The sequence below is a fragment of the Lepisosteus platostomus genome, chromosome 14, assembly GCF_059453375.1.
Source record: "Lepisosteus platostomus isolate fLepPlt1 chromosome 14, fLepPlt1.hap1, whole genome shotgun sequence".
NCBI classification, from domain to species: Eukaryota; Metazoa; Chordata; class Actinopteri; order Semionotiformes; family Lepisosteidae; genus Lepisosteus; species Lepisosteus platostomus.
In genome coordinates this window covers 1,317,476-1,329,727 of record NC_142624.1, presented here as the reverse complement: position 1 = coordinate 1,329,727, position 12,252 = coordinate 1,317,476, and the positions used below count along the sequence as shown (strand labels likewise).

The window sequence follows — 12,252 nt, the reverse complement described above, 5'->3', positions numbered from 1 at the left end:
CGTCCAAAGGCTGATAGATGAGCAGCCTTTGTCTCTTGGTAAAATAGTACAATTTTTCCAGACTAAGCTCTTAAGTCAGTTCTCTGTTCCTGAAAAACTGCGCTGAAGGATCCATTGCCATGTTGTTGCCTCTTTGTACGTTTTTAGATTTAATTCTCATCCCTAACATAGGCTGGGCACAATGTCAGGATCACGTTTGTAAGAGGGGTGCATCTTCCTTCTGAGCCACTGGGCTCTGAGAGGGCGTGCAGATTCGAGAGCGCTTCTCCCAGGGCTGGCAGGGTAACCAGTAACCTGCTGGTCACTGACTGGGCCGTCCCAAGAGCTGCACTTGCACAACTTTCGGGGTGGTCTGGCTAGGCAAGAGCCTCCATGACTCATCACTTACCCCCATCACTGTTTCTCGGGGTCTCGCAGAGCTGCCGATGAGCTCTGCAAACCTGTAGTTGGCAGCCCCCAACAGCGGTGGAATAAGGTGGTTTTCAAACAACTCCTCCCACCCTCCACCCCAAGAAAGACAGGGAAAGAATGAACCACAAAGAGAAAGAATAACTTTTATTTCCCTTAAGTACATATTTGCACTAGTTGATTTGTTTGGTAAATGTACATAATCTGCCATACCCACATATTTACAAAGTCACAGCTGGACGGGCAGGAGGGAGGAGCTGTGGGATTAGTGTCTCTGTGCCGGGTCTGTGGGGCTCGGGGAGCTCGGCTCCCGCTGTGCTGGAGCAGAACGAGGCCGGCAGCGGCCCACAAACCGCTGTTTAAACGAGGAGGAGGAGGAGGAGGATGTCAAGCTGAAGCTGAAAGGGAAAGCTCGAGGAAGGCTTGAGGCGTGAAATCAGAAAGGTGGTGCTTCTCGTAGGGACCCCCCCCTCTCCTCTCCTCCCCCAGTGACTGACCTCCTGCAGGAAGTCCTCGCCCCAGGGGAACTCGCCCGGGGCACTGTGGAGGTTTTCATTCCAACAGAAAGGCTTCACCTCACACACAAGACCCCCAAATCTCGATCCCTGAGAGCCGCAGTCCAGCGTGAAAGCTCAATCACAGCAGTGTAATAATCTTCCAGAGGTTTAGAGATTCCACACATTCAACAAGCCCAGAAAACCTGCTGCTGGCCCCCACCCCACCTACCTCTTGTGACACTGATTCACTTCAAGCTAAAATATATATATATAATAATGCATTTTCCTTGTCAAGTTCTGAATTAAGGTGCGCGAGAGGCTACTGTCCAACCCGAGAGGAACAGGAGAACATCCTGCTCCCACTGCTGCTCCGGCAGGAAAAACAACTCCCCTTGGTTTCCCACACTCGCCTCTCCGTACGCCAGAGAACGCCCGCCCCCCGTGCAGCCGTCGGGAACGCACGTGAGGCGCGAGCAGGAAACGAGGCGCTCGGACTCGGGGACACGGGAGAGCGAGCCCAGGCCTCCTGGGACCACTCCCGCGCTGAAAGAAGAGTCCTGCCTGCTCGTGGCGTCTAAACCAGTGTTTATTTCCCCAGGAGACCTCAGCTCCTGTACACACTCGCACCCACAGCCGGACACACACACACACAGAACGGCACGAGGCAAGTTAGTACAGAAAACGGCAAAACACAACGTGAAAGAAGAGGCACATTCGGCAATCACGTTCACTGAGACCTCAGCGCTGACGACCGCGCGGGCGGGGGGGGCTCAGAGCGGTGTCCAGACTGGGGGGGGGTGGAATCGTTTCCCAGAGCAGAAAAGGTCGGTTCTTCCTTCGTCGCTGGCCGCAGGGGGCGGACCGAGGGGACGGTCTCTCCGCCCCCACCTAACGTTTGGCCATCCTAACGACAACCCCCCCCCCTCCTTGACTCTGAAACAACCGCTGCCCAGCTCTCCCCGTGAAGACCGCACACGCGGAGCAGACTCGGCCCGTCCACTGAAGCAACAGATTCTCTCGCGCATCTCAGAAAGGCCAGGGCGCCCCATGCGCAAGACCAGCTGGGAGACCTTATGGCTCAGCGCCGCGATCAGACTGCAAGGCCTCCTGCTACACATCGTACCCCAAACCACCCCGCATCCCCAGTGGGGGACGACACCGTTCGCACCCGCACAGGAGACCAGAGAATGAAACCGATTTCTGATGCGGCTCCTGAACTGAACCGAAGCGGCACCAAACGACTCCTCCCTGCGCGCACCTGCCCTGATCGACAGGGAGAGAACTTCCAGCTTGTGGAGACCCGCTGCATCACACACAGCCCCCTCAAGACCCCACCAGAACAGTGAACCGGAACAACAGAAAGGGATAAAACAATATAAATAAATAAACCCCACAGGAGAGGAAGGGGGCAGAGGCTGGCGAGAGGGAGTCGTCTGCCAGTGTAACAGATGAGGGGGAGGGGCAGAGACATGGGGGGGGGGAGAGAGACGCACAGGAAGTGGTGCCCAGGTGACCCGGAAGTGCGTCCGTCCTCCTAAAGCTTCCCCCAGTTCTCGGGAGGGGGGAACTGCTCCACGTCGCCGATCTCGTTGTGGGTCTCCTCCCCCATGGTGAAGGTCAGCTTGTACCGCAACCGGACCTTCTCCTGCACGGACACAGAGGGCGGGCAGGGGGTCAGCCCGGGCCGGGCCGGGTCGGGCCGGGCCATGCACGGGCCGGGCGAGGGGGTCCTGACCTTGTGCGGGTTGGCCAGCAGCAGCACCTGGGTGATGGCCACAGGAGGCACGATGGGGTTGAAGGCTGGGAGCTCGGTCCCGGAGGGAGGCTGCAGCTTGACCTTCATCACCTGGGCAGAGGACACAAGAGGAGAGCCCTGAGAGGCATCGTCTTCATCACCCGCAGGAGCAGGAGACGCAGGACAAGACCCCGACAAACACCCTGAACTGAGAGCGCTACACCACACAGCTCAGAGTAACGGAAGAGCACGAAATGGAGGAGGTCTGGACATGGCTGGGCTCTGCTTTGTGCGCCACACTACCGCATCAGAGCGACTGGGCCACGCCTACATCCCCCCTTATTCCCAGCGACTGCCCTCCGAGGGGCTCCACGCAAACCCCTTACACACGGCCAGCCAGCGATCCCCTCGCTCTGTCCGGGCCGAGGGGCTTACCTTGGGCACGGCGGACTGGAAGACGATGTTCCGGACGGGGACGGGCGCCGTGCTGATCATGGAGATCACCACCACCAGGACGTCGGGGCGGGACGGGGGGCAGTCCCGGGCGAAGTGGAACAGCACCCGAAAACTGTGCTTATCGAACACCGTCACGGGCAGGATACTGCCTGGGGTCAGAAGAGAGACAGGTCACAGGTAGGATACTGCCTGGGGTCAGAAGAGAGACAGGTCACGGGCAGGATACTGCCTGGGGTCAGAAGAGAGACAGGTCACGGGTAGGATACTGCCTGGGGTCAGAAGAGAGACAGGTCACAGGTAGGATAGTGCCTGGGGTCAGAAGAGAGACAGGTCACAGGTAGGATACTGCCTGGGGTCAGAAGAGAGACAGGTCACAGGTAGGATACTGCCTGGGGTCAGAAGAGAGACTGGTCACAGGTAGGATACTGCCTGGGGTCAGAAGAGAGACTGGTCACAGGTAGGATACTGCCTGGGGTCAGAAGAGAGACAGGTCACAGGAAGGATACTGCCTGGGGTCAGAAGAGAGACAGGTCACGGGCAGGATACTGCCTGGGGTCAGAAGAGAGACAGGTCACGGGCAGGATACTGCCTGGGGTCAGAACAGAGACAGGTCACGGGTAGGATACTGCCTGGGGTCAGAAGAGAGACTGGTCACGGGTAGGATACTGCCTGGGGTCAGAAGAGAGACAGGTCACGGGTAGGATACTGCCTGGGGTCAGAAGAGAGACAGGTCACGGGTAGGATACTGCCTGGGGTCAGAAGAGAGACAGGTCACGGGCAGGATACTGCCTGGGGTCAGAAGAGAGACAGGTCACGGGCAGGATACTGCCTGGGGTCAGAAGAGAGACAGGTCACGGGTAGGATACTGCCTGGGGTCAGAAGAGAGACTGGTCACGGGTAGGATACTGCCTGGGGTCAGAAGAGAGACAGGTCACAGGTAGGATACTGCCTGGGGTCAGAACAGAGACAGGTCACAGGTAGGATACTGCCTGGGGTCAGAAGAGAGACAGGTCACGGGTAGGACAGAAGAGAGACAGGGCACAGGCAGGGGTCCCGCCAGCGGTCACTCACTGGGCTTGATGGACTCCAGGGGCACAGTGACGTTGGCCAGGGAGATGTCAGGCTGCAGGGGGGCGCCCTGCCCCGCCGCAGGAGCCCCCATGCTGGGATGGGGGCCGAGGAGATGCGCAGGCAGCTCGGAGGGGAAGGCTGGCGGCAGAACCGGGCTGGATCCGGGCTGGGCCTTGTGCTGCAGGTCCCGCAGTGTGGGCTTGGGCAGAGACTGCTGCTTGTCCCTGGAACAGCCAGAGAGAGAGACCAGTCACCACCGCCGTCCCACTGCGGCGCAGCCTCTGGAGGAAGAGCCGTCACTACGGTCCAGCCTCAGGCCCCCCGTGTGTCCACGCCACGCAGTGAACAAGGGCCCTGAACTGCTCTGTGCTGCACGGCTCCACCAGGCTCTTCAATCGCCCCAGAACTGCAGCCAGTGCCCAGCGGACTGCAGTACCGGCTGTGTTGATATCCATGCTGTATTAACTTGTGGTGCTTGCGTGTGTGCAGCAGTGAGGCAGCATCTCGGTTTCGGTGCCCTGTGTACGCCCCCAGAGGGTATTCTCACCCCGCCGGACCACCCTGTAGGGTGACGGAGCGAGCTCGCCGGCCCTCTGTCCGGCAGGGCTGCGCGACAGCGAGGAGTGTGCCGTGCGGAGGGCCTTTACCATTTGACCTGCAGGTTCTCCGGGGGCAGAGATTTCTGCATCAGGCTCTTGCCCAGCTGCTCCAGCTCCTCGAGGGCCTTGCTGCCGGGGGGCGTGGCCGTGGGCGGGGCCGTGCCGGGGGGCGGGGCCTGCGAGGGCGCGGTCACCGCTGGCTTCAGGAGTGCTGCTGGGAGGGGCGTGTCCACGCTGTCGGAGGACTGAGGCCACACCAGAGGGAGGGGGGAGGAGGAAGACAACATTTAAACACGCGGCGTTCAAGGCAGGGAGTGTGCAAGACCACAAACGGTTATTTACAAAGATTTATCCAATATCTACTCCAGAAACACAGGAGGCACGCAAAGAATCATGGGTGTCTGGGACTACGCTGTCCCACGGAGGCCCGTCCAGGACCAGGAGGGAGGATCCGACTCCCGGAGCCCCCGTTCAAAACAGGAAAACGGGACGGATGTTCTCCTCTCTGGGAGGCGCGGCGGCGAGGCGCGATTCCAGCTCCGGGGCGCCTGTCTGAGGGGAGCGTGCATGTTCTCCCCAGGTTTCCCATCACCTCCCCCCCCCCACCTCAAGACGTGCTGCGCCCAACTGCGCCCTGCGTGGTCGGGGGGGTCCGTACGGAGGGCTCGTTCTCGGGGGGAACCACGGAAAGGGAACCGGACGGCCCTCGGATCAGCTGACGCCTCTCTGAGGGCTGTCCGCCTGCCACCCATGAGCCTCTCGCTCCGGCCCTGCACACCCGCGTCCCCCCCGTCTGTCCGGGCCTCACCCCCCCACTCACCTGAAAGGAGTTCCAGCCCGTGGAGTCGGCGGGCTGGGAGAGCGCGCCGGGGGCGGGATCGTTGAGCCCTGCAACACGGAGAGGGCGGGATTCAGTCACGCTCCCGCCAGGGGGAGCCCAACCACACCCAGAGGCAGGAGGAGTGGAGGAACAGTGGGGAAAACAAGAGGAAGGTCCCGGAACAGTGGGAGGGGGTCGGTTACCTAGAGACATGAGCTCGTCGTCCAGCAGGGAGAGCCCCGCCTCGGGGGGAGGGGCGGGCTGCCCCACAGACAGGTTAGGGAATGCTGGGTACGAGGGCGTGGTCACCGAGGTGTCCAGTCCCGTCAGGTCCAGCAGGGCGGAGCTACTTCCTGCGGGAGACCCAGGCAGCGATAAAGCCACGGCCGGGACACGCTCTTTATCTTCCAGAACAGGTGGAACGACACAAAAACACAGCATTACAACTCAGCTGAAGAGCGTATTTTCACAAGCTAAATAATTAACATTGCGTTCTTAATGCCCATGTCCAGCATACAGACACAGCCCTCAGCTTCTTGCAGTAATTCAGGAGCTACTTCCCCTGACTGAGGAAAAGGGCACCAGTGAGCGCAGGTCCCCGTCGCCCCCTACCTGTCATCTTGGGCATTGCAGCGCTCTCCCCGTTCACCTCCTCCCCCTTCACCACCTGCTTGTACATGTTGATCACCTGGGTCAGGTTGTCATTGGCCTGCAGGATCTCCGCTGCAACGACAACGCGCTTCGCTGAACAGCCGAACACGGCGGACCTGTGCCGTGGCCCAGCCCCGCGCGGCGTCTCGTTACCGCGGCCCAGTCTTACCAAGAGCCTCGTCGTTGTCCTCGGTGTCGCTGGCCAGCCGGAACAGAGTCGGCCTCATCTTCTCACAGCGCTGGTACAGCTCCTGTGCACAGAGGACAAGACTGAGGCCCTGCTCACCCCCGACACACTCACTCCACACACACACAGCCCTGCTCACCCCCGACACACTCACTCCACACACACACAGCCCTGCTCACTCCCGACACACTCACTCCACACACACACAGCCCTGCTCACCTCCGACACACCCAGACACACTCACTCCACACACACACAGCCCTGCTCACCTCCGACACACCCAGACACACTCACTCCACACACACACAGCCCTGCTCACCCCCGACACACTCACTCCACACACACACAGCCCTGCTCACCTCCGACACACCCAGACACACTCACTCCACACACACACAGCCCTGCTCACCTCCGACACACCCAGACACACTCACTCCACACACACACAGCCCTGCTCACCTCCGACACACCCAGACACACTCACTCCACACATGCAGCCCTGCTCACCTCCGACACACCCAGACACACTCACTCCACACACACACAGCCCTGCTCACCTCCCACACACCCACACACTCACTCCCTGCTCACCCCCGACACACACCCAGACAGCCCTGCTCACCCCCGACACACTCACTCCACACACACACAGCCCTGATCACCTCCGACACACTCACTCCACACACACACAGCCCTGATCACCTCCGACACACTCACTCCACACACACACAGCCCTGATCACCTCCCACACACCCAGACACACTCACTCCACACACACACAGCCCTGCTCACCTCCGACACACCCAGACACACTCACTCCCTGCTCACCCCTGACACACACACACACAGCCCTGCTCACCCCCGACACACCCAGACAAACTCACTCCACACACACACAGCCCTGCTCACCCCGACACACCCAGACAAACTCACTCCACACACACACAGCCCTGCTCACCTCCGACACACCCAGACACACTCACTCCACACACACACAGCCCTGCTCACCTCCGACACACCCAGACACACTCACTCCACACACACACAGCCCTGCTCACCTCCGACACACCCAGACACACTCACTCCACACACACACAGCCCTGCTCACCTCCGACACACCCAGACACACTCACTCCACACACACACAGCCCTGCTCACCCCCGACACACCCAGACACACTCACTCCACACACACAGCCCTGATCACCTCCGACACACCCAGACACACTCACTCCACACACACACAGCCCTGCTCACCTCCGACACACACACAGCCCTGCTCACCTCCGACACACACACAGCCCTGCTCACCTCCGACACACCCAGACACACTCACTCCCTGCTCACCCCTGACACACACCCAGACAGCCCTGCTCACCCCCGACACACCCAGACACACTCACTCCCTGCTCACCCCTGACACACACCCAGACAGCCCTGCTCATCCCCGACATTCATGCTCATGGATACAGATGCACAGAACAAGTGCACCCACACAGTGCCCGGCGCCCGGCGCCCCCCACGCCCCCTGACCTTGATGAGCTCCTCGTTGCTGGGGGTGGTGGTGTCGTGGCTGTACCCGTGCAGCAGGTCCGTCAGCAGCCGCACGTTGCTGTTCACCTCCTCGATGGCGTTGACCCGTTTCGAGATCCTCTCCATGCGCCGCTGGTCCTGCGGGAGGGCAGGAGACGCGCTCAGAGGCTGGGCACGGGCCCGCTCCCCGCGGGAACCGGGTCGGCCCGCAGTACAGGGGGGACAGGGGTCATTCTGACCGGGTCAGGGGGCCGGCTCGGTCTCGATTGGCTCGCTCACCTCCTGCACCATCTCCTTTATCAGCTTGTTGGCCGCCCGCAGGTCCTCGGGGTGAGTGCTGTTCAGGAGGCGGGCCAGCATCTGGAGGGGCAGAGAGAGAGAGGAAGAGGGTGGGAGCAGGAAGGGAGGAAGGACAAGGCATAGAGAGAGGGTGGGTGGGTGGGTGGGGTTATGGGGGTAAAACCCTCGGTCTCCGATGGCCCTGCACCCCACTGTCCTGGGGACGCGCCCCAGCCCTCTCACCTTCGACTTCTCCTCGTCCTCGAAGATGGCGTTCTTGGGCCGGGGGGGCGGCGGGGGCAGGGGCTTGTCGTCAGGGAGCACCGGGTCCTGCTTCACGATCCCTGGATCCGCGGAGGAGGAGGAGGGGGACACGGAGAGGAAGGGGAGGCGGTCAGCGGCCGGCCGGCTCCGCTCCGGACCGGCGCCGCGCAGGCGGAGCTCCACTCACCCTGCTTCTTCAGCATCTGGTAGGCATCCGAGATCTTGACCTCGTCGGGCAGGCCCACCGTCCAGCTGAACATCAGCTCCAGCACCTTCGACTTCACCTTCTCCGGAGCACGCGTGCCCAGGTACTGAGAGAGAGGGACAGGGGGAGAGACGGGGGAGAGAGACAGGGACAGAGGGAGAGACGGGGGAGAGAGACAGGGACAGAGGGAGAGACAGAGAGAGAGACGGGGACACAAGGGCCCCGACAGTAAAAGTGTACTCTTACAGCACTGTCGTCCTGTAATGCAGTACAGCAGTACTGGTTAACACTCTGTGCGGTGTCCAGCAGGGGGCGCTCACCTTGGGCGACACCACCTTGATGAGCTCATTAAGGAAACGGAACTTCCCCACCTCGCTGTGGAAACGCTTCCCACAGTTCTTCATGCACGTCTCCAGGACCTGGAAACACACACAGCGCTGACCGCTGACCGCTGACCACACACAGAGCAACACTGACCGCTGACCACACACAGCACAGCAAAACACTTATGGCTGACTACAATATAGAACAGTAAAACACTGACCACACTCACAGCTCAGCGCTGACCGCTTGTCCACTGACCACACACAGCTCAACGCTGACCACAGACTACACACAAACCACAACACTGACTGCTGAGCACTGACCTCACACCAAGCACAACGCTGAGCACTGACCACACACCAACCACTCAAAGTGCAACAATGACCGCTGGCAACACACAGTGCAGGACTGACCACACACGTATTGACTACTGACCGCTTGTACAGCAGGACCGTCACGTACAGACAGCCTCGTCTGTCTCAGAGACCCTTTGCCCACAGCTTCTCTGATTCCCACCCCCTTTGCCATAGATCTCCAATCAAACCCAGATCTAAACAGCCCTTCTTCCCTGAGCGCGTCTGTCTGCTGCCCGCTCCCCACTGCCCACTCTGAATGACCACACCATAGCTTTGAGCATGGTGCCAGCCTGTCTGCTGCCCACTGCCAGCTGCCTGCTCTATGCTGACCGCTGCCCGCTCTGAATGACCACACCGGTCTTGAGCGCAGGGCCGGACCCCAGGCGCTCACTTACCGTCAGGGCCTGCATGGCCTCCCACTCCTGCGGAGACTGGATCTTGTGGGCTAACAGCCGGGTGGCCAGCTGAGGGCTGAAACAAACAGGCACAGGGGTCACTGAGCGGGCCGGAGGAGCCCCGAGACCCCTCGTTCACAGCCGCCGCGGGGAGGGGGCTCGGCTCTTACCCCTCCAGGTCCTTGTTGAGCTGCTCGCAGAAGGCGCGGATGCTGTCCCAGTCCTGCTCCTTGTTCAGGGGGTTGGTGGCCTTGTCTGAGGGGGCGGGCATACAGACAGACACAGTGAGCAGCCTTCTCTCTCCACAATCGGCAGCCCATCCCAGACTCCTGTGGGCTCTGATCTCCACACTGGACTCACAGAGACACCAGACGCCTGTGGGGTCTGACCTCCACACTGGACTCACAGAGACACCAGACTCCCGTGGGCTCTGATCTCCACACTGGACTCACAGAGACACCAGACGCCTGTGGGGTCTGACCTCCACACTGGACTCACAGAGACACCAGACTCCCGTGGGCTCTGATCTCCACACTGGACTCACAGAGACACCAGACTCCCGTGGGCTCTGATCTCCACACTGGACTCACAGAGACACCAGACTCCCGTGGGGTCTGATCTCCACACTGGACTCACAGAGACACCAGACTCCCGTGGGGTCTGATCTCCACACTGGACTCACAGAGACACCAGACTCCCGTGGGGTCTGATCTCCACACTGGACTCACAGAGACACCAGACTCCTGTGGGCTCTGATCTCCACACTGGATTCACAGAGACACCAGACTCCTGTGGGCTCTGATCTCCAAACTGGACCCACAGAGACACCAGACTCCTGTGGGCTCTGATCTCCACACTGGACTCACAGCGTCCTCCTGTGCTCTCAGTTACTCAACACTAGCTTAGCCCATCCCCAGGAATCTGCCTCTCATACCCTGGACTTAGAAGAATAAACTTCTGAAGTCCAGTGTCAAAGAGGGGCAGTATGTTATGTATGTCATTAAGTCCCATCAGGCTACTCACTAGACCAATCAACATCCTAAAGCCCGTCAAGAAAAATAACTTCCTCCTAAATTTCCCCAGTCCTTCCCTTTCACTACAGGCTGTTGCAGAACAAGCAGAGGTCGGTCACCGCAGGAAGGGGGCGGGCATTTAAGGTGCTCAGAAGCAGCAATCGACAGTTTAACACGGTGCCGGAGAATTTGCATGGGCTGTTATCTGACTGTGACTCAGCCCGCGCGAACAGGCCAGAGGGTTCTGCTCGTGTCCGTGTCTGTATGCAGCGCACACGTCCTGACGCAGGCGAAACCTGAAATACAACAGGTGCCCGATCTCCATCTCGGCAGGTCTGCGGTCTCCTGCCACTTTAAAATGAGCAGAGCCGTGGCGTGAGGTACCACGTCACACCCCGCACCCCCGAAACGCAGCGACGCTGGAGGTGACACGGCTCTGCGCCACACGCAGGGCCTCACGCAGACGCTCGCTAGGAGGAGGGTGATCTATAACAGCGCTAGGGACATACGGGGGGGGGGGCTCATTTTAATCTGTCACGGGTTCCTTGGAGCGGTACTGGGAGCTGTCGGCACCCTTAGCACCACAAGCCCGTTTGGGAAAAATCATCTTCATAATACACACAGTGTGGTTTTGTTGACACGGAATGTACGTCTTGTCTAAAAAGAAAACACTGACAACAGGAAAGGGTTTGAAACAGACAGCCCAGAGACGTGACATTTGATTGATGAAGTAAACATCCGCCAACATCGTCGACCTAACTCCGCCCATCGCCCCCCAGCTCAGCCCTGGTTCCGGACGGGTCCAGATCTCTCTTTCAGCGCCTGCAGGCAACAGCAACCTTTGCAGCTACGCTGCCTGTAGCCGGCCAGGGCGGTCGCTGGTTCCGGAATGTGAATAATTCAGGGTGAGGTCTCTGTAATCATAGTGTCGTACTGCACTTGTCCGATGAACCTGCAAGAGTCCCGACACTCGCTCGGTTCGGAAGCCTCCGACCCAGCCCCCGTGTCCCGCATCGGTCCCGGACCGACCCTGCCCGATGCAGCGGACCCCCTGCCAGCGCCCCAGCCCCACCAGCCCACCGCCCCGGCCCCAGGTCCCCCGCCGCACTCACTGATCCGAGACTCCAGGGTCTCCTCGTCTGGCGGCGCCGCCATCTTGGGGGAATCCACACACGCTAGCGGCTCTCCAGATCTCGCGAGGAGGCCCCGCTGAACTCTCGCGAGAAACCCTCTTCCTGGCCGGTTGTCAAGGAAGCGTGTGCGGTGACGTCATTAGGGCGGGTCCTAAGCGCACAACAAGGCATGTGTTTCTGTTCCTCATTTGAGCTCTGTCATTGCTCAACTTCACCTGCGTGCATGCGGTTAGTGAGGGAACACAATACACTTAAAGAGCTATAAAACATTGAATATATTTGGGTCTTATTTTTAGCAGTGGTTAGTTTGGGTGTTAAAGTGGATAT

At 60.0% G+C, this 12,252-nt stretch overlaps 1 protein-coding gene across 3 annotated transcripts; it reads right to left on the bottom strand.

The window, feature by feature from the left end:
* Positions 1-534: 534 nt before the first annotated feature.
* gga1 (golgi-associated, gamma adaptin ear containing, ARF binding protein 1) lies at positions 535-12,063 on the bottom strand. Of its 3 annotated transcripts, none has more exons than XM_088606969.1 (17): positions 11,905-12,063; positions 9,950-10,034; positions 9,780-9,855; positions 9,025-9,123; positions 8,687-8,810; positions 8,479-8,579; positions 8,236-8,316; positions 7,957-8,094; positions 6,407-6,488; positions 6,199-6,309; positions 5,790-5,990; positions 5,587-5,654; positions 4,815-5,011; positions 4,168-4,391; positions 3,076-3,245; positions 2,641-2,751; positions 535-2,550 (listed from the first exon to the last, which is right to left on the bottom strand). In XM_088606969.1, the coding sequence occupies exons 1-17, from the start codon at positions 11,945-11,947 to the stop codon at positions 2,440-2,442; spliced, it is 2,022 nt and encodes a 673-aa protein (XP_088463095.1). In that variant the 5' UTR covers positions 11,948-12,063; the 3' UTR covers positions 535-2,439. The 3 variants fall into 3 exon arrangements, with proteins under 3 accessions (XP_088463095.1, XP_088463096.1, XP_088463097.1); XM_088606970.1 differs by having other exon boundaries at positions 5,790-5,939; XM_088606971.1 differs by lacking the exons at positions 535-2,550; positions 2,641-2,751; positions 3,076-3,245 and adding an exon at positions 3,837-3,925.
* Between the last annotated feature and the right edge of the window lie 189 nt (positions 12,064-12,252).

What these genes read in the sequence shown, in the direction of transcription:
- gga1 (XM_088606969.1), bottom strand. Translation starts at nt 11,947, where the DNA reads ATGGCGGCGCCGCCAGACGAGGAGACCCTGGAGTCTCGGATCA. An exon ending in TCAAGGTGGTGTCGCCCAAG is followed by an intron (nt 8,811 to 9,024) that starts GTGAGCGCCCCC and finishes CCTCTCTCTCAG; the next exon opens with TACCTGGGCACGCGTGCTCC. An exon ending in TGCTGGCCAACCCGCACAAG is followed by an intron (nt 2,551 to 2,640) that starts GTCAGGACCCCC and finishes GTGTCCGTGCAG; the next exon opens with GAGAAGGTCCGGTTGCGGTA.